The 19,898-nt window shown below is 55.8% G+C and overlaps 4 protein-coding genes across 4 annotated transcripts; 2 read left to right on the top strand and 2 right to left on the bottom strand.

Annotated features, from left to right (window-relative positions):
- Positions 1-3: 3 nt before the first annotated feature.
- Positions 4-1,213, bottom strand: E0L32_003881 (uncharacterized protein; the record flags this gene model as incomplete). The annotated part of the gene is made up of 2 exons (XM_031138229.1): positions 4-903; positions 1,043-1,213. 2 exons carry the CDS (start codon positions 1,211-1,213, stop codon positions 4-6), a joined length of 1,071 nt encoding a protein of 356 aa, XP_030998298.1.
- A 562-nt stretch (positions 1,214-1,775) lies between these two features.
- On the bottom strand, positions 1,776-2,174 carry E0L32_003880 (uncharacterized protein; the record flags this gene model as incomplete). Its single annotated transcript, XM_031138228.1, has 1 exon — positions 1,776-2,174. The coding sequence occupies one exon, from the start codon at positions 2,172-2,174 to the stop codon at positions 1,776-1,778; it is 399 nt and encodes a 132-aa protein (XP_030998297.1).
- Positions 2,175-3,899: 1,725 nt separating this feature from the next.
- Positions 3,900-4,754, top strand: E0L32_003879 (uncharacterized protein; the record flags this gene model as incomplete). The annotated part of the gene is made up of 1 exon (XM_031138227.1): positions 3,900-4,754. One exon carries the CDS (start codon positions 3,900-3,902, stop codon positions 4,752-4,754), a length of 855 nt encoding a protein of 284 aa, XP_030998296.1.
- Positions 4,755-15,072: 10,318 nt separating this feature from the next.
- Positions 15,073-19,083, top strand: E0L32_003878 (uncharacterized protein; the record flags this gene model as incomplete). The annotated part of the gene is made up of 1 exon (XM_031138225.1): positions 15,073-19,083. One exon carries the CDS (start codon positions 15,073-15,075, stop codon positions 19,081-19,083), a length of 4,011 nt encoding a protein of 1,336 aa, XP_030998295.1.
- Positions 19,084-19,898: the final 815 nt, after the last annotated feature.

The raw sequence follows: 19,898 nt of genomic DNA, 5'->3' as shown, positions 1-19,898 counted from the left end.
GGGCTACGCCGCGCGCTGGCGCTGGCCGACTCGCTGGCGGACCTCGGGGCCGCGACGCCCGCCGAGCACGCGGGGCGGGTGGCGGACGCGGGACGGGAGATCGAGCGCCGCAAGGGGTGGCTGGCGCGCGGGTTCGGTGCCGCGGAGCGGGCGCGCGAGGTCGCGGACCAGGTCGCGGTCGGGGTGCGGCGGCGGCGCATCGCGGCCCTCGGGGGGATGGCGACGGCGGACCTCGCGTGGCTGCGGCAGCTGTGCCTGCTCGCGAGGGGCGGGTACAAGCGCCGTCTCGCGGCGGGCGCCGCGGCGGGGAGGGGCACCGCGGCGGCGGGCGGCACGGGCGCGGCGGAGGCGCGGTCCCTGTCCGACCCGGACTATCTCGACAGGTGTACTGCGCTTGAAGAGTTTGTGCTCCGGCGGGGCGGGGCGGCGGTGTGGGCCTTTGCGGCGGGGGACGTGGGAACGGAAGAAGGGGAGGAGGAGGAGGAGAACAAGCAGTGGGCCGAGTGGGCGGAGGGGGAGGTCTGGTCGGTGCTGGGCCAGATGCGGGCGTTTGAGGCGGGCGGGGTGGGCGCGGACGGGGGCTTCCGCGAGGTGGACGAGATGCCGGGCCTCAAGATGACGCTGGAGACGGAGCTCAGGGGCCGGGCGGTGGCGGCCGAGAGGGAGGCGATCCGGCAGCGGAGGAGGCGGGAATACCGAGCGAAAGCTCTGCTGGAGAAGGGAAAGGCGGGCGAGGGCGGCAGTGACGGCAGCAGCGAGGGGGTGGAGGACGCGAGGGCCGAGCTGGAGTGGGTTGAGGACCTGGACCCGGAGATCCGGGACCTGGAGGACGAGTTCGGCCTCAAGGCTCACATTGTGACGATCAACATGGTCGCCAGGATCATCGATAGGGAGATTGGTGTGCTACCGGAGGCGGAGCTGGACGAGCACGAGACCTCAGCTCAGGATTCTTCTTGAGAGAAAAGGGGGCCAGCAGTGGGTGGAGTGGCTGCCAGGGACCGGAGTTGGAACTCCGCGGTATGTGCAGATCGGGTTATGAGACAAATGAGTTCTGGGTGACGAGAGGCTCTTGGCATTCGATAGCGTTGAGTGTATGTCTCTTTTTCTTTTCTTCTTCTTCTTTTATGGTTATCGTCTCTGCACACCAAGCCCTGTCTGCGGTCATATGGCGGCGGTTCATAGACGGAACGGGTCGCGTGCCCACATACTCCATTTGGGTTGTCTATTTTTTTTTTTTTTTTGCTTTTTATTGGGATCTGAAACAGGACTGGGCAGGGGAGAAGCTGCATGTCTCGGTGGCACGGTGTTTTCGTGGTGCATTTGGGTGCAGGTACAGGCGATAGATATTCCGTAGATCACTCTTCCGTACGACCTTAAATCAGCCTCGTGTCTGACCACGTACACCAGGCTCAGACTGATCATTCCCTTTTATATGATGTGCCGTCTTGGCATCAGTAGCTAGCTGGACGGATCACGGATGGAGGGAGGTCCAATCTCTCAAGATGGATGCAAGTCTTGTTCGAATTACTACTCGTGAGGTAATAATGGCAATGTAAGCCGATACAGAATCGTTCAAGTGATGGAGAGAAAAGCCGGCTCCCTTTCCACACTAGCGTAAAGAAGTAAAAAAAAGAAAAGAAGAAGAAGAAGAAGGAAATGCCATCCAAGATGAGTTGATATCATGAAACTCCCAAAACTCCTCTCCAGAATGCTTTGGCCCAACCAAGGCCCTTCTCCTCCCCCGTCCACCCATACTAGAGAAACCACCCAGAGCACTAGACCTCCCCCTTGACGGCGTCACCCAGGGGCTCCTCCGACATCTCGGAGTACTGCGAGTGCGTGTGCGTGTGCCCGTACAGCTTGATCTTGCCGCGCTTGCTGTGCAGCCGCTTGTGCATGGCGGCGGCGCCGTGCTCGTGGCTGCCGGCCGCCCGCTCGACGGCGACGGCCCTCTTGACGGCGTCCATGTGCACCGCCGCCGCTGCGGAGGCGGCGCCGATGCGGCGGTCCCGCGCGGCGACGGCGGCGATGCCCTCGGGCCGCGAGTGCGAGGTCTCGTGCACCAGGGTGCGCATGTGCAGGTGGTTGTGCGCCGACCTGAAGGGCGCGGCGGCGGACTCCTGGGCCAGCAGGAGGACCGCGAGCGGCGAGAGCAGGGTCGTCAACTTGACCATTGTGTTTCTTTGTGTGCGTGTGTGTGTGTGTGTAGAGTAGGAAGTCTGTCGAGACAGACGTGCTGTGTTTGAGAGTGTTTGCAGGACGATGATATCTTGCTTTTTGTTGTAAGCCGGACCTTGTGTGGGTAGGTTAGGTCAGGTTCAGCTCGTAGGAGTCGTCCTTGTTGCTCTAGCAGGCTTGATATAACGGAGCGAGTTCGTCGAGGACATGCCAGAGGGAGGAGGGAAGGGGAGGTCGGACGACCTGGCCATCCTTTTTAATATGTCCCGTCCCCTCCCCCAAGGGCGTACGCAGGGCCGGTGGTCACACAGGACGAGGGAAAGATTGCCCCTCCATGAATGAGCAAGCAGCCGAGGGCCCAAGAGACAAGAGACAAGACCCTTGCCAGAATCCGGCTGGAATGTGTTTGCCGCCGTGTGGAATGCGGCTGTCAACAGTTCAAGGCTGCACCAGCAACGGGACGAATCACCGGTCTCAGAGCAGAGCTAGGCCCGGGGCCAGACAGGCCACCTACGTAGGTACCGATGGTACCGGTGGCACCCCATCCCATCCTGCGGCCCTTCCCTTCCCTTTCTTTGCCTTTGCCCACTTGGGTAGGTATCCGGGCGGGAGATGAAACCAAGACGATGGTGCTACCCAGCCTCCTGTGCTGTTTTGGTGTCACGACGCCACATTGAGGAATTCCATTCCAGCGCTGGGCGCTGCTGGCCCGGGCCCCCCCGCTTCGCATCTCTCCCACACTCTCCCTCTGCGGGCCCTCCTCGCGGGGAGTGGTGGAACGCACGCTGCCAATAAATTGCTGCACACCATTGGCAATGGCATACCTTTTCGCCTCGAGGAATCGAGTGCCAAGTGATCGCCAGGCCCCGGTGGTTCTCGACGATCGCATGACGGCTTCTTATATGCCGGAAGCCACGGCTGGCAGATGGGGAGATGGCTGGGTAGTACACACGCCGAGGGCTCACCTCACGACGCCCGACCCCGTCGAGGCGTGTGAGGTCCCAGTTGACAATCGGCGACATGGGCACATGAGCAGGGACATCTATGGATGAGGTCAGAGGCGCTGGGGAGGCGGGAGGCGTGATCGGTTTCAAGGCGGCCGAACGATTGCGGTGTCGATGCTGACGTGGGAGGCACCGAGCCCAGGTGCAAAGGGATGTAAGCTGAGGGAGGACTGGCACCTCTGCTTCAATAACACTGCCGGTCTAAAAAGCCCTGTCTTGCAAGCTAGGGGATGCTTAATCCTGGCAGTAGTTATGTCCACGTGTGATTCAATCAAGCCATTACCCCGTAGGTATTCTCACAGCAATTACATTACTTTTCCAAGGTTGTCTGTTCTGGAAAGGCACCTTAGCAAATACCTGCCGTCATGTAAGCTGGCGAGAAGCGCCCATTGCCCATGTTCTGATCGTAATCAGAATCCGATACGGCCTATCCTGGAATTTTTAAATTTTTTACTCTTCAGGCAATCTGTATCATGTCCATTTTCCCTGTTATTGCACTGAACAACATCGAAGAGGATGGATAAGACTGGAACATTCGCTCAGTGGGTGGACGCACGTCGCACTAGCAGCAGCACGGGGTGTAAGCAGGTCGCAGACCAAAAACATTGACTTATCATGTCTTGCAAATAGAGAGTCAACAGTCATCTTGGCAACCCCGGCGCACACAGGCCCTCGGACCGCTTGAACGAGTCTACGTGCATCAAACACCAGGCGAACATGTTCGGCTACTTCCGCCCGCCCACGACGTGCACCCCGGACCAGAAGCGCAAGTTCAACGTGCCCGACGCCCACGACGGCCACGAGAGCCGCGGCGACTCCTCCGGGACGACGGCGCAGCAGCAGCAGCAGCAGCAGCACTACTCGCGGCGCCCGTCCCTCTTCCCGCTCGAGGGCGGCTGCGCCTGCGGGCGGGTGCGGTACCGCCTCGAGCGCCCGCCCCTCATCGTGCACTGCTGCCACTGCACGGCCTGCCAGCGCGAGACGGGCTCGGCCTTTGCCGTCAACGCCATGACCGAGCGGCGCTACCTCACGCGCCTGGGCCCGGCCTCGGTCCCAGCGGCAACAGCGGCAGGGCAGGCTCCTCCCCGCGCCTCCGGCGACGACGACGACGACGACGACGACGGCCTGCGCAGCTACGCCGTGCCCGCGCCGTCCGGCGGAGGGACCACCGCCGTGCGCCAGGGCTGCGCGTCGTGCGGGGTGGGCCTGTTTGGATACCACGACGGCCACCACCGCGGGACGGCGCCGGACGACGTCGTCGTCGCGTTTGTCCGCGTGGGCACGCTGGACCTTCCGGGCCGCGAGGCGCTCGCGCCCGACGCGCACGTGTGGACGCGGAGCAGGCTCGACTTTGTGCAGGTCGGCGGCGACGGCCGGCCGCAGTACGACGAGTTCTACGAGGACTGGCGGGAGGTGTTCCGGCCCGACAGCGTCGAGAGGTTCGAGGCGCTGGACGAGGCGGTCCGGGGCCGCGCCGGGAGCGCTATGAGGGCTGCTGCTGCTGCTGCTGCTGCTCCTGCGTCGACGTCGTCATCAGCTGGGGGCGGAGCAGCGGGTCGGGGTTGCCGCTGAGGGTAGAGTCATTCCCATGCTGCCGCCGGTTCGACAGCTTGTATGATGTGAGGCTGCAGTGTCGGTGGCGGTTTTATCACGGACGGGTGAGGCAGAAAGGGGTCCAGCAGAGACTCGACGCTTACTCTGCAGTGCCGGGGTCGATTCTTTCACGGAGAGGTTGAAGTAGCAAGTGATGGTCAGATTAGTTGACGGGCTGTTAGCAGAAGTACTTGATATCCATCATGTCCAATCGGTCTTTGGTGGTGGGATAAACCTTCCAAGCTCCAGAGCAAGGACATGCATTGTGGACATCGAGGTATCAGTACCCCGAGTCTCGATCGATGCCAGTGAGCAGAATACCAATATCATAACAGTTACCTAGTTCCCCTGATGGTTCCCAATTGACCATAAAGCGCTACCTTGTACAAAAAGAGCATGTGGCTTATACTCACAAATGCTCTATAACGTATAACTAATTAAATAACCCAACATGCTAGTTCAAATTTTGCATCAGTATATGAGGCATGCTACAACAGCATAATAAACTTGATGTCAAAAGCCTAAAGAAGGCTGGACATCACACTGTATGCATGGGATCAACCAGAACCATGTCTCTTGTAGATAGCAAAGTCTATACCGCAACTGTATTTCCAGCCCTTACAATCACCAAGTGTGTTAAAACAAGGATATTGCGTTGTTGTGTTACTCCGTTCGTTGTATTGTCGAAACAGTGTCGTCATACTCGATTGTCTCTTCAAAAAGGCCAGACTCAAGATCATCATTCTATAGATGCAATTGCACATGTGGAACTTGCATTTCGTTGTTTATGGTCTTGTATTTGATCCAGGAGGTTTCCTTTCACATCAAATGAGCAATATGATAGGGTTTCAGTGGTTGTGTGAAGTATGTGCAAAATATGTGCGCAGAGGGATTTAGCTTCCTTCTCTTTGGATGCTTGATACCTCGGGCAGAACCCGTGCCCATAAAAGTCGTCTGCCGGCTCAAGGGGATGGTGCTTTCGGTCGCTTTGCAGCTCCAAAAGTGATCCATGTGAGCGACTCCGGGAGACGGAAACCTGATGTTCGAGCAGGATGCTGGAAAGAGTCGCGCTCGAATGAAAACTCGAAATGGACAAGGTGCGTCCTACGTACTAATTCAGCACCGTTTATTCTTGATGAGACGGGCTTTCAAAACGTTCGCGAAATATCCCCCAAGGGAAGATTTGAGACAGTGTATCCATCCCCTTTCGAGTGACTTCCAATGCTACTGAGCCACTCAAACATATCCCTGGCTTTTAAGGTGGCAAAAACTGGCACCTTGTCATAACACCCTTTAAAAGATTTTTGGGATAAAGCTTATTAAAAGAGATCGAGCTTCCCTAGCCTTGATCTGTCCCTATTAAAGAACAACTAGGATAGCGAATAATCCCGAGCAGCGTCTGTCCGAGGAGGGCGGGCAATCGAGAGCAGCGAATATCCGAGAACAACGTATGTCCGAGAAGGGTGACGAATCAAGAACGGTGGGAATCGAGAGCCGCGAATTATTGAGTAGCGAATTATCGAGAGCAACACATACGAGCCCTGTTCTTGGTGGCTTGTTGTTTCCAATTGACTTCTTCTCTGCATCTCCTACACTCCATGTAACAAAGAGTCGATCGTAAACTCTTCCGTGTGAGGTGGGAACTGTGTAGCCGAGTTCCTTCTCCCCGTTGTCTTCACCATTGGACCTGATATAGATGAGCACGGCTCCAACACCAAGGGTTGCCCGAGAAGAATTCCTTGACAACAATAGTGTCTACGACGATAACACGCCCGGTTCATCGAATGACCAAGTCAAACATCGACGAGAGGACTCTACTCAGTACGCGATGCTCCAAGCTGATAGCTCAACAAAGAAATTATCAGGCACAAGGTGAGAACAACAGGGCATAAGAAGCGGTGACCACGGTGACACTCACTGCCCAGCAAAAATGCATCTTATTCCTAAATTGCTTCACCTTGTTGTGAACGATATAATAAACCGGGGTTCACGATCACAAGCCCGCTGAAGAATAGTAAATATTCATGAGAATAGATTTAAAAAGGTTGCGCTAGACTTACACCTTGTAGCGGATCATCACGCACTTCACTGTGTTCACTCGCACCGTTCATTAATCAATAAGTTTTCAATCTCTTCGCCTCGTGCAAAATACCAATTGCTTCATTTAACTCTGTCTAAAAGAACGCCGTCTTCAGAATAACATTTGGACAGTTGACTGTGGGGATATCCGAGGCAGAAGTCCGCAAGCCTGCGGTGGACTTACACCGGAGGAGGCGAATTCGCCAATGTACGCTCCTGATCGGCGCAAACGGTGTCCTCGCCCTGGCTCGACTCCAATAAGGACTGAATCTTGGACCAAAATTGAGACTCAATATTGTCCTTGAGCCACTTTGCGTCCTCTGGATGCGTCGCTAAGAACTGGATATTGTGATCTGTGATTTGCATATTGCAACGAAGTTTTGACCGAATAATCTGGCGATGGGTTACTGCATCCCACTGTCCTGATGTCTTGCTTTGCAAGCGTTGAATTGGTCGCCTCGAGAATGGATATTTTCTCAATTTAGATTGTATTTGAGTAGGTAGCGCTTGTTCGACAGCAACACTACTTGGAGGTTAGTATTAGTAGACTGATAGCTTCATAGTACTATAGGGTTCTTCTGACAGAGACTTCCCCGTCCACTTGTACCATAGAACTGGCGGATCTTCAGAAGACTCGCTATCGCCATGATCGACAAGGAAATAACAGTTACGGTTCTCGTATCCAAAGTGGTGGCCGTATACATTCCAACGATCCTGGTCCCAATCGAAATCGCGGTTCCAGTGATGCTGACATATAAGGTTTCGCATATACGTGACTCGTTCCTCATAATCATTTCCCGGCACAAGATTTGTGACTGTTTGCACCAGTATCCGTAGCGGTCTTGTCGATATTTGCCCTGGATCTTGTAACGATGCGTTTGGTTCTGCGCCGGATATCTCCATGGCGGCTTCTGATAGGCAGACGCGAGCTGCTGCGAGTTGAACCTCGTAGAGACTGTGCGAAAACGACCAGGCAACGTTCAGGCTGACAGGCAAAGGGAAGCTGGAAGCTAAGAGAGACTCGAGACGGCGAGCGCTCCAAAAAGGGCGAGTTACGACGCTGCTTGATATCGACTGGGGTGCTGGTAGGAAAAGAAAACGAGAGGGAACAGACGAAGAGAAACGCGGAGGCGCCTGATAAATTAGAGTAGCCGCCTGTGGTGGAGCAGCGGCATCGGATAGAAGCGCTTTGCATGAGCCTTGACCACCCAAAAATGCAATTAAGTGGGGGCATGGCACGGTTAGAGGCGCTTAGGCCCCAGATGCATAAGGAACGGCGGTTACGAAAAAGTTATGGAAAAGGTACATCAGGCATGCACAAAAACACGGAGTTGATGCTAAGCCATCATCAATTAAGCTAGACCCTTGATAAAGTAGCCTGTAGATTACTTACCCTATTACTCTCTACTGTAAGAACATAGGCTACAGGCCGGCGAAGGCTCGTCGACAGGATCGGGGCCAAGGATTAGATCCTCAACAATATCAAATTTGCCGATGTGTAGTTCATTGAGATCGTAGCATCTCCTAGGTTTGTCAGCTGTCAAGGCAGGATAACATCTTGACATTCTGTAGTCTTACTCTAGGGTTGCGAACAGTGATGGAGCCCGCGCCTCAAACAGAGAGTACATAAGAATGAGTCAGCAGTCCATATTCCCAATAATAACAAAGAACAGAAAGAGTCCGGCAAAAGAGGAGAAGGAGAATAGAGACGACAGGGAATTCTAGAACTGGTTCAGACAAAGATGTAAAGATGGGAGCAGAGGGAGCAGTGAAAATCAGCCTTTATCTCGACTCAGATCACGGCAGTAGGCAGATACAAAGAGCATCGGTTTGACTGTAAGGGATAGCCTGCCTGAATTATATGACAACCATAGGCTCGCGTGTTCAAGTATCAAATAATCCTCACAACAGCCTCCAGGACATTCTTTTCCAGCGAAACTCAAGACACTCCAGTTCCTTCCCTCCCAGAATCCAGCCTGATGCCATGTAGTCAGAGGCCTCGCCACGTGTCAATAAGACTTTGCTTAGTATTCAGGAAACCTTCACGCCCACAGAATCTTGTAGTAAAAGGTCAAACTCTGGTTGGATCTTTCTCATGAATTGATAATAATGAACTGACCAAGAAGAAACAGTTGGGATGCGTAAAGTTGTAAGGATTCTAGGTAGCGAAGCGCTGGCATCAAGAAACAGAATGACGGTTACAATCATTCTGTAAGTGTTGGCCGCTCTGGGATTCGCCAAAATCATCGCCGGCTTGTCGCGGATACGTGGCCTGCCCTTGAGTCCGCCTGGCGGCTGCCAAGTCTCTTACAAAGGTCACAAGAAGAAAATATTACATAGCCACTCTGAAGTATTCTGATTAAATTTTATCACTTAGTAGAGTCGATAACAAAAGCACTTGTATCAATTGAAGATAACAAACATAGCAACGATTAAATCAGCACGCTCTCCACGCGAGCGCACGTCCGCCCAGCCCAACTTGATAGAAATAAACATAACCTGAACCGACCAAAGAGATTCTCGAAACAGATCCATCACATGAGAATGCAATCATAAAGCCCAGATGTGTTTAATAATACCCAAAACAGTCGCAATCAACTTCTCGAGTTTCTTGCCTTAGTTGAACCTCTGTGCCTGATCCACGGCAGAAGGGGCAACTGCAATTCCTTTCGCCAAACCAATCTGCCGTAATGTTGCAACTGGCAGTATGCCTTCTTGCGGTGCATAGAGTTCGGCGGCCGTCACACTCCGAACAGTTAACCGTCACTTCGACCGTAAATGTCTTCAGGTAAGTACCATGTCCATGGCACCAGTCGCAGTTTGGGTCAGGTACCAATTCACCCTGAGAACCCCCGCTAGAGCCGTGAGATGACATAGTAAGATTCTGCTTCTCCTTCACGCAACTGCAAGTATTAGCAAGTATATACTATGAATTTTCACAAGATGCTTCTTACGAGACGGGCCTCCAAACTGCTGGAAACAAGGGATAGCTCCGAGAGAAGACACAGCTGGTCGCGAGACGACAGGTTTATATACCAATGGTCAAAGAAGAACTGAAAGCGGCTTTGGCAAGGCAGGTAAAACGAAGAGCAATGGTGTTTTAGGCTTTGAAGGTAGGATGGTAGTTGAGGGAGGGAAGCAGAAACTCGAAGATCCTGGTAGCTCTTTATATATCTATTAGACGATGAGGAAGCTCCCTTATCACTCCTAGGCACCGCCAACCTTTCTGCCCAGTCGATTCCGGCTTGGTCAGACAATAATTGACCGCCTCGCCTTTGTCTAGGGTCGTGTCTACAGATGTTAGGCGCCAAATTAGTCCTTGATCAGCCTATTGTGTCTGAAGTCGCCTTAGCTGTGATCTAAGCTGAGACTGCTATTGGAGGTATCTAACCGCTCGGTCTTGCTGGAAATGACTCATGAAGACGACGTAAATAACCAACATAGAAGGCCGTGCAAACATCTCTAGTCTCATTACCTCAGAAGCGTCCAACATTCGTATGATGGCCATTTGAGGATTCTAGAGGCTGGGTCATACTAAAATAGAGGCCAATAGAAAGCATAACAGTGGTGACGGGCATTGTCTTCCAACCGCATAATAGACATGAGTTGCTCGGTTTGCTTGAGCGGCCACGAAGCCAAGACTTCAATTCGGTTGTTGACCATGGCGGGCCGGAGTATTGTGATCCTGCGTTTACAGATATGGACCAACCCAAGGCAGAATTGGCCAACTACTACACCGCCCTAAAGATCGACCGCGGGTTGGATGGATTCCCCGATGCCATCTATTACTCCGTAGAACAAGACACCTCAACCAATAGATTGCGATCCATCCCACCTTAGTTGACAGTTTATACCCGAGCTGTTGTTGGAAGCAAGCTTCAGGCTACGGCCACTTTGTTACGCTCGCCTTTAGTGTTGGTCTCGCCCTCTTATTAGATAGATTGTTTTCTCGAGGGCGCGACGAGGGTTCTTATCGCGGGGGCTCGGCTGGCCTAGAGCGATACGCCTTCACGGGTGCGCCTGGCCGACCGGCCCAAGGCCACCAGGTAGTTAGCTGGCTTCAGGTCCTAGCCGGCGTCGCAGGCAATGGGGGCTTACTGAACCAACAACTTATAGGAGGGTAACGTACAGGCTGGTACTTACCTACGTGCGTGCCTACGCCAATAAAAAGTCAAGTGAAAAAAGGGGACATGAATATGGACTACAATGCCTTTTCTCTATATCTTTATTACAGTGGTACGAGGACTACAATGAGAATGCGATGTGGGAAGGGACGGAGCTATTCACTGATAAGAAGAGGGAGAAAAGTCAGACCGGGGAAGGGGCATACATTGGACATAAACCACACTCGTGCCGGGGGTATGCTATTGCCCTTTAGGGCAGGGAGACTGACGCAGCGCTTCTCTGAAGATGTCAACCAAGACCTAGATAGTCAGTAGCCATGGTCGGGAGCCAGGTCGGTCCGGGAGGCGTCGTCATGAAGCGTCGGGGGTAGGAGTTTTCAAGCATGGACCCTGGGTGCCTGCGAGGCTGAGATGGAAGCCCCTGGTCAACCCCCCCGGAGCATCCTGGTAGGCTTTACCAGGTAGGGAAGCATCAAGCGAATGTCCAGACAGGAAGAAGCACTCTGACGCGCGCGCCGCGTGCTTGTCGCCTTTGTTCCCGCCGAAGCATGCTCAGCCGCTGGGCGGTTTCGCTCGTTCTTCACCGTTTGTTGTAACGGCCGGCGCTTGAGGATGATGGAGCTGCGGCTGAGCCACTGGCTGTCAGAGTTCACTGGTCTCTGGCTCTCTACCCCACACGGCCAACATAGACCTCAAGTCGTCCTTCGAGGTTGGATAGCAGGCTTATGCCTGTTCCTTTGCAACGTCTGATCTAGTGATCAGACGAGATGGCCTGTCTCCCGGGACCAGCCATGCCATGGTCCGGTACCCGGAGGTATCTTTCCGCGCGGCACACAGATCAGACGGTTCTCTTCACTCTTCTCTTTCTCTCCGTCACTATGGTCAATGATGAAACTCTTGGGCCAGGTAGTGGGGAATGAAGTGATTTCGAATCCGAGCTAGGCCTTATTGCCCGCCGCAGGGGGCCAGCACGAACTACCCTGATTAGGCAATGGGGAGATGGAAGGTGTGTAAGACTGCCTTGCCAAGTGGACTCTCTCTCAGCTCTACAAGGGGTCAGTGCCAACGCATCAGCACCGGGCGGCGTGTCAAGAGACGAACGAACAAGGGACAACGGGGAACCGATGGATGAGTTGGATGCGCAGCCAGACACCCGAATAACACGGCCTACTCTGTATAACTACTTCTCCTGAGCGGAATAGGAGGCGGCGAAGAGCGGAAGTTGGATGATGGTGCGGTTGGACAGACTGTGGACTCTGCTTGGCAGCTCAGACGGACTTCCGAGAGGGATGAGGAGCCTGGCCGAAAAGACCAACATCAATGATCCATCTGGATGGGTCGATATGACGATGCGGATGAAGGCGGCCAGGGTTCGTTATTTATCACCATCAACAGCCAGATTTCCATTTTCAAGAATGGCATGCGGCCAGAGGATGAAGATCGTATTCTCGCTCGCTTGTCCCTGAGAATGCGAGAACCCTTACATGCGGTGATCAGCGATCGGTCCACTGTTTGGCGCCCATCCTCATAACCCGTAACAATACTCCGTCTTGTCTGGGCAGTAGTAATGAGCACTTGGCACTGGACTCGAGCTCACCGTTGCTCACCTCACCTCAGGCCATTGCTATGGGGGGATCTTGGCCCAATTGTAATGAATTGGGAACATCTGAAGGAGCTGTCGATGACGGGACATGCCACCAATGCAAGCCACCTGCAACTTCTGCGCAGGCACTCATTTTAAATGTTCTGGCCTTCCACAATCCAATCCCACAACTTTAAACTTCAGCTTTGCTGCAAAAGATGCTCTGGGCGGACATTTTAGAGGCCCCCGTCGTCGTACGTACGGGCTTGGCCGCTAGCAGAAACAACACAGAGCCCACTAGCCGCCCTCGCTAGAGCGCATTCGGGCTCGGCAACCAGGCGTTCCGTACATGCCGGACGACCCGGATCGCAGCTTGAGCTCGTTCTTCGAGCGAGTGGACGCACACCAGTTGTGCTACCAATCTCACTACGAGCAGGCCTAGGGCAGGCTAAAACACACCCTGCTGATGAAGAAGCAAGGTGACAGGAGTGTGCTCGGTGTGGACCCTGGAATCTGGCACTAATAAGGACAGGAGAGAGACTAGCCATTGCCATGAGGTGATGTGATGTTTGCTTTGCCTTGCGGCGGTAGTAGTGAATCCTCCGTACCCCGTCCGTAGAATACTTTGTACAGTAGGTAGACGTTTGTGGATAATTAAAATTGGTGGCCGTTTGTGAGAAATGTGCTAAGCGTGGAGGCCCATTCCACTCTGTGCATCATCGATATCATGGCCATCGATCATCACCAATGAATGTCCGTCTTCTTCTCACGGATTGAGTGCCGAGAAACTCTGTCTGTTTGGAGGCTTGGATTTGGCTGCGCATCCATTCCTTCGAAAGAGAACAACAAATACGAGGTGATGGGCAACAAGAAGTGCTGCCCCTCGTTTGCCGCCACCCGGATCGTCCTTGAGACCAAGGACCTTACGGAGCACCTAGGTAGTTAGGTCGGTCAATCCCAGGGCATTAGCTTGTGCAAAAAGCTCCGTAGCTCAGGAACGGGCCAGGCGCTTGACGTGTAGTCCGATGCGCTTGAAGAGATTTTGTAAGAAGAAAAAAGAAGGAAGACGCTTGACAAAATAATAAAATAATCGACTTTTGAGATCTCGATGGCATGGCAGGAAATAGAGCCGGACGGATGGACAGATGGGCTGGCATGGCAGTTAGATGCAAACCAACACATCAATACTGTCTACAGCTGTTGTGTGCTGCTGTAATCGTATTAAGTTCCAGGTCTGTGCTCCCCATACGAGAGAGCTTCATGTAGGTCTGCTCGCCCACCAGTCTGTCTCCTCGCTGTAAATCATGGCCTTGAAACTTGATCTTTTTACCAGGCTGGGCCTTTTATTCCATGGTCTCGTGGATAGATTTATATCTACCTATACAAGACATACTCAATCGCGGCCGTAGAGAGATCCAGACGCGGGATGGCCATCACGAGAAACTACGTCACTAGCACTCTATCTTTGTCGACGCTGTGCCTCTCGCACCCGCCTTTTAAGGACCCGAGATCTATATTACCTGCATTTCCCGACTCCCGACTGGCCAGCCCTCATTTACATCATACCAAACCTGCCCGTCTGGCTATACCTACTTGTAGGTAGCTTCCCGTCATAATGCGGAGGGAATGATACGCAGGCCCTTGTTTGCGTCTTCAAACAGACCCTTCGTCTCTTCAACAGCATCCTTTTTGCTCGAGCCGATGGGCCATGTTCCCTGCTTGCGGAGAACTCTAAGCCTCGTTCAGCTGGATCCGCTCGCTATTTTTTTTTGCATCCATCCCACCTGGGCACTCCATCGCTCTGGGGCCAGCGTCCCCACCGAGTCTCACAGCTGCTCGAAGCCTCCTATGAAACTGGAAAGGAGAAGAGCAGGACTACGGAGTACGGAGGTAGAGCGGGGACCCATTTGCTTTCCTTGCCTTGCCTTTTGACTTCTGCCTACCACTCTTCTCTTTCTCCTCTCGACTATTTGTGACTGCTCGTCTTTCGCTCTTGGACACATTGCAGGAGAGCAGAACGGGAACAGAAGAGAAAGAGAGGCCAGTCGCTCGCTACCGTCGGAAGTCCTGCTCTGTCGTGGCGTCCACGTTTCGCCCACCAGCCGCGTGCACACGGGAAAGCATTCGCAACGGCACGAATACCGTACTGCCATGACTGATTCCTGATTGAATGTCACGGCGGGTCGTTTTCCAAGTCCGCAAACCCCTGTCAATCTCGTTGGTCCCCGGGTCTTCCTTGCAACTCCCATCCTGGTCCTACACCATCGGGGGGACATTTCCTTAATACCTGTACCTACCTCTCCACCAGGGTCACCAGAATACTACCTACCTACCTCAGCAACAGCTAACTACCTACACCACCGTCCTCCACACACCTCTCTCTATCCTCCAGTCTTCCTCCAGGACTGCCGACACTCGTTATCACCAATCACGCCGAAGGAAAGCGACCAATTCTGCTCGCACCAACCGACGCCAGCCTGCCGGTCATGAGATGACCGGATCGGCGTTGACGATGGCCCCGGCCGTCGACTCGACAGCGCCGTTCCATCGCTCCCAGTCCACCCCAGACCTGCTGTCCTCGCTGACCACACCCGCCCCGAGCCTGGCCGGTTCCCGCAGCGATCACCGTACCTTGAGCCTCAAGAGCCTGCCGAGCTTGCCGGCATTCGACGTGCCGTCCTTTGATCTCGACAATGACTTCGAGACGACCTTCCTGAGCAGCAAGGCCGCCCAGAACCTGCAAGTCCAGGAGGCGCCCGTCTCTTCTCCGGCCGCCGAGACGGGCCCGGCGCTCGCCAGCACCCCAGAGAAGCCGAGCCGGACCATGTCCGTGGTGGATCGCCGAAAGTCCTGGCTCCCAGGCTCGCGGTCCAGCCCCAACTTCAGAGATCTGCTCGCAGGGGAGGAACATGCTTTGCGGGAGGCTGGCGAGCCTGCCGAGTCGATATCGTTGGGCAGGGCATACCAGGCCAAGGCTTTGGAAAAGACGAGGGCCGTGTCTGGGTCCTTTGCGAGCTTCGCCAGGCGGACGTGGAAGTCCGATTCTAGGTCCCCATCACCGAGACGGAGGAAGGATAGGGACGACAGCCCGGGACAGCAGCGGCGAGATCGGTCTGCCAGTGGTGGTTCTCCTGGACCCAAAGGCCTATTCTCCCGCAAGCGCATTGGCCCTCTGCCCGACCCTGGCGATGAGAGCAGCCGCTCGACCGACTCGCTCACCAGTAGCACCGGCCGCGCTCTCAACCGGGCCAGCGTATACCTGACCAAGCTTAAGGAGCGACCGCAGAGTATGCTTATAAGCAGGACCTTTTCCAGCTCGCCAGCAGTGCCGGAGAACCACAGCGAGCCCGAAAAGCATGACGCGCCAGTGCTGCCCGCCCTCGAGGCTCTCTCAGACCTGGCCAACCCGCCGCGGAACTCGTCACACACTGAGGAGTCGTCGGGGAGCAGTGTCGACAGCGGCTCTGGCAGCACGGCTCCTGTCGCGTCTGAGACTGGATCGCAGACCACGGCCGAGACGAATCCCTCACATGGGGCATCCAGAGACCCTCTCTGGACGGCATTCAAGGATCTGGAGGATGGCTACGCCACATTCGCATCAAAAACGACCACAGCCCAAAAAGTAGCCGTCGCTCGAACATCCCTGTTCTTTTTCCTGCAGCAGTATGCCCTCGACACGACACACAAGGTGAAGAAGCTCCTCTCGACACAGGACTTGGAGCGCCGGACCGGCATCTACGACAAATGGTGGAATGGCCTACTGGACCTGCTTGAGGGGCCCATCAACAGCGTTGGCGGCTTCACTGGCAATTCGGCGTCCATCCAGCACATGCAGCCACTGGCAGGTGTCGAGCGGCCAGCCATCCTCGAGGCGCTGACCATGGTCATGATGCGGCCGGAGTGGCGCATGTGCACGACCGTCTTCCGCCCCCTGACTGAGCGGTCACCGGCCGAGCGCGTCCGGCCCCGGTCCAGCTCAAACGACTCCGGATCCTTCGGAGCGGCCAACCTGGCCTTCTTGGCCGAGTCTGCAGAACACAACATCCGCAACATGTTTGTGGCCAACCTGCTCCGACAGATGATCGTCGTGGTGGACAAGATGTCTCTGCGGCACACTCCCTCGTCCCTCGTCAACTTTGCGGGCAAGGCCTGCGCTTACGCATTCTTTTTCGTCCCGGGTATCGCAGACGTGCTGGTGCGCCTGTGGGCCCTGGACCGGCACCCCGACTCGTTGCGACGCATGGCCGACGCCTTTGGCCTGCCGCGGCGGAGCAAGGGCGAGAGCGACGACATCATAGCGCTCTTCCCGCCCACCGTCGGCCCGCTGGGCTGGACGTCTGTCCAGGCCATGACGAGTCGGCTACGGCGGCCGGCGAAGCTGCCGCTCCAGGTCGCCAAGATCCAGTGGCACGGTCCCTGGATGTCGAGGTGGCGCGGCGGAGATACCGATCTCTTCTTTGTCTTTTGCAAGTACTATTTCATTCTGGCCGACGATTTCATGCCCGCCGAGCTACCCCTGGTCGAGAAGGCCCGGGCGCCGGCCTTTGTACTACTCCACGCCCACCTCTTGAACATTCTGGATAGCACTATCCACCGCCAGGCCGCGGTGGAGGCCATGATGGGCCCGCAGATGGCGGACGCCGCGCACGGTGCCGACGCGTCGCTGACGACGCTGCCTGCCATGCTGCCCAGCAACATCCTCCGGGGCATGGACGAGAACCGCATGGTTCTCCTGCTCAAGGATTTCCTCTCGCTGGACGAGGCCGTCGTCGGCGGCGCCGGCCACACCTTTGCCGAGTCCTTCATGACCGTGCTGGGTGCCGTGACGAAAAGGATCTCCAAGTACGACCACAGCGCGAGCTACCTCTTGTGCGACTTCCTCCAGGAGACGCTGATCGCGTACGATTCGTATTACGGCTACACCTTCCCCATGCCGGGAGCGGCCGACGCCGAGTCGAAGCCCGTCGACTACGTGGACTGGACGTTTTGGTTCGGCGTGTGCAGGATGATCCTCGACTCTAACAACACCATGTCGGAAATTCGACTGTTGACTTTTCTCTTCGGCGGGTGGGACATCATCGCGGCCGACCCGGCGAGGAAGGAGGAGCTGTGCATCAACTGGCTGCTGAGCGAGGAGGTCTTTGAGAAGTTCTTCAACAACTGGTGCCCGATGGTGCGGGCGTACTACATGCGCCTGCTCTGCTGGAGGGTCTGCCGAGACCCCGGCAGCGCCAACGAGCTGGACGCGAGGATCTTCCTGCTCGTCTCGGAGCGCCTGGGGACGGTGTGGTCGCACTACCTCTGGCTCAAGCAGAACGCGGACAACCAGGGCGCGATGCCGCCTTCGACGGCGCCCTCGCTGCCGCAGCCGGGCAAGCGGTTCATGATCATCCGCACCGAGGTCGGGGTGCCGCAGCACGGGCTCCTCGCCGGCTTCGACCAGACGTCGTGCGCCATGGGCCGGTCCGCGGCCATTAGCCCCCGCGAGCAGCAGCACTTTGCCGGGCTGGGCATCTCGGACGACGGCGGCGGCAAGGACTCGGAGAACGGCGGCTCGTACAAGAAGAAGTGGTCCCTCCTGGGCAAGGCCCTCAGCTTCAGCTCCGCCAAGCCCAGCGGCGGCGGCACAGCCACCAGCGCGAAGCCTACCACCTACGAGGAGGAGTTGGAAAAGGCCCGCAGGGACACGGCGGCCTCGCGGACGCGGCAGCCGGGCCAGCAGGTCTCGTCGGGGGCCCCGCTGCCGCCACCCAAGTCGGCCGTGTCGCCCGTCTCGGACGCGTCGTCGACGGGGTCGTCGCCCGTCTTTGACGCCGCGCAGTTCGTGTTCAAGTTCATCCTGCACAACGTGCCGTGGCAGGGCGCGCTGCGGGACCGCATCCTCACGCGCCCCCGGCTGCCGGCGCCGGCGCAGGCCCGCGTCAGCGCCCGCGGACCGGGGCGGGGTAGGAGCGACAGCCCGCCTCCGCCGCCGCCGGGCTTGCCGCCCATCACGCGCAGGCACTCGGGGCACATGCTCACTGGCCTGATCAGCGGGGCTAGGAATGCCAACCCGGCGGACTCGGTCTCTGATGACGACGGGAGGAGCAGCCTGTCGTCGTCGTCGAGGGCGAGCGTCGGGTCGCGGTCCGTCAGCGACGGGTCTGTCTCGTCGTCGCGCGGGACTACTACTTCGTTCGGGGCGGATGTCTTGGGAGGAGGAGGAGGAGAGGACGACGAAGCGAGGCGGTTCTCGCCGCTGCAGCCCTCGCCGGCGATCTGGGACATGGACAGCGAGCGCGAGGCGCGGGATCGGCAGCAGCAGCAGCAGGTCGGCAGCAGCGTCGGCGTCATCCGGCCCGTCAAGCCGGCGGGCATCTACGCGACGAGCTCGCGGTACGCGGGGCGGGCGCTGGCCGAGTGGAGCCTCGTCGTCAACGAGTGCAACTCGTTTATCGACCGGCGGCGGGACGAGGGCGTGCTGGGCCTCAGCGAGGTCGAGGTGCCGACGCTCGGGGTGGAGAACATGCGGAGGCTGAACTGAGGAGCTGGCGACTGCGGCGACGACGACGCTACCTGCCATCTATTCCTGGTTACTCTCATCGACTACCTAGTATATATATTTATCACGACACGCCGACCGTCATCACTATCCAGCGGCCTTACACGCGAACAAGCGCAAGATGAGGACGGGAGCGTCATTCACCTCTACCCCATGGCTACCCTTCTACCATTATTTCTTTCCCTCTTCAGCCACACACAAGAGGGCAGTCATATTTCTCAAGCAATTTCATTCCTCACTATACGGCATTACACAATCATATCTGGGCATCATCCACCAGGACCGACCGACATTTTCTTGGTCTGGAGCAAAAATTCACTACCATGGGACACGGCGTTTATTTCTGGGGATCATATCATTTCTCCCCCTCCCCCATTGCTTCACATTTTATGGGCATTCTTGTTTCTGCAGTTTTTCAGCATCCTCCAAAGGATGATACTGTGTGGCTTTTGTCGTCTCGGGGGTGTTTCTTCTATGTCATCATCATCATCCATTTTGGCTTGGTTTCATCCACCTAATGAACCGGTGGTTTCTTTTCAGGGTTTGCCGATATTTTTTTTTTTTTTTTTGAGAATGAGAAGAAAAGGGTTTTTGGATGTATATATGTTTCTGGGTGACCCGACCCCATTATCTTGCGAGGATCGATCTTTCTTCTGGAGATTATGGCATTTTTTCTGCTCTTTTCCTCTTCTGTACTTCTAGCTTTGCAACCTTGCATTACATGCAGATTCAGATCATCCAAGAAGTAAAGTCATAGGACTTTGGATAATACGACAACAGAAGGCTCTATCTGGGGA

Source organism: Thyridium curvatum (assembly GCF_004353045.1).
Source record: "Thyridium curvatum strain D216 chromosome Unknown NODE_17_length_530222_cov_84.051745, whole genome shotgun sequence".
NCBI lineage: Eukaryota > Fungi > Ascomycota > Sordariomycetes > Thyridiales > Thyridiaceae > Thyridium > Thyridium curvatum.
This window is presented reverse-complemented; position numbering and strand designations above follow the sequence as displayed.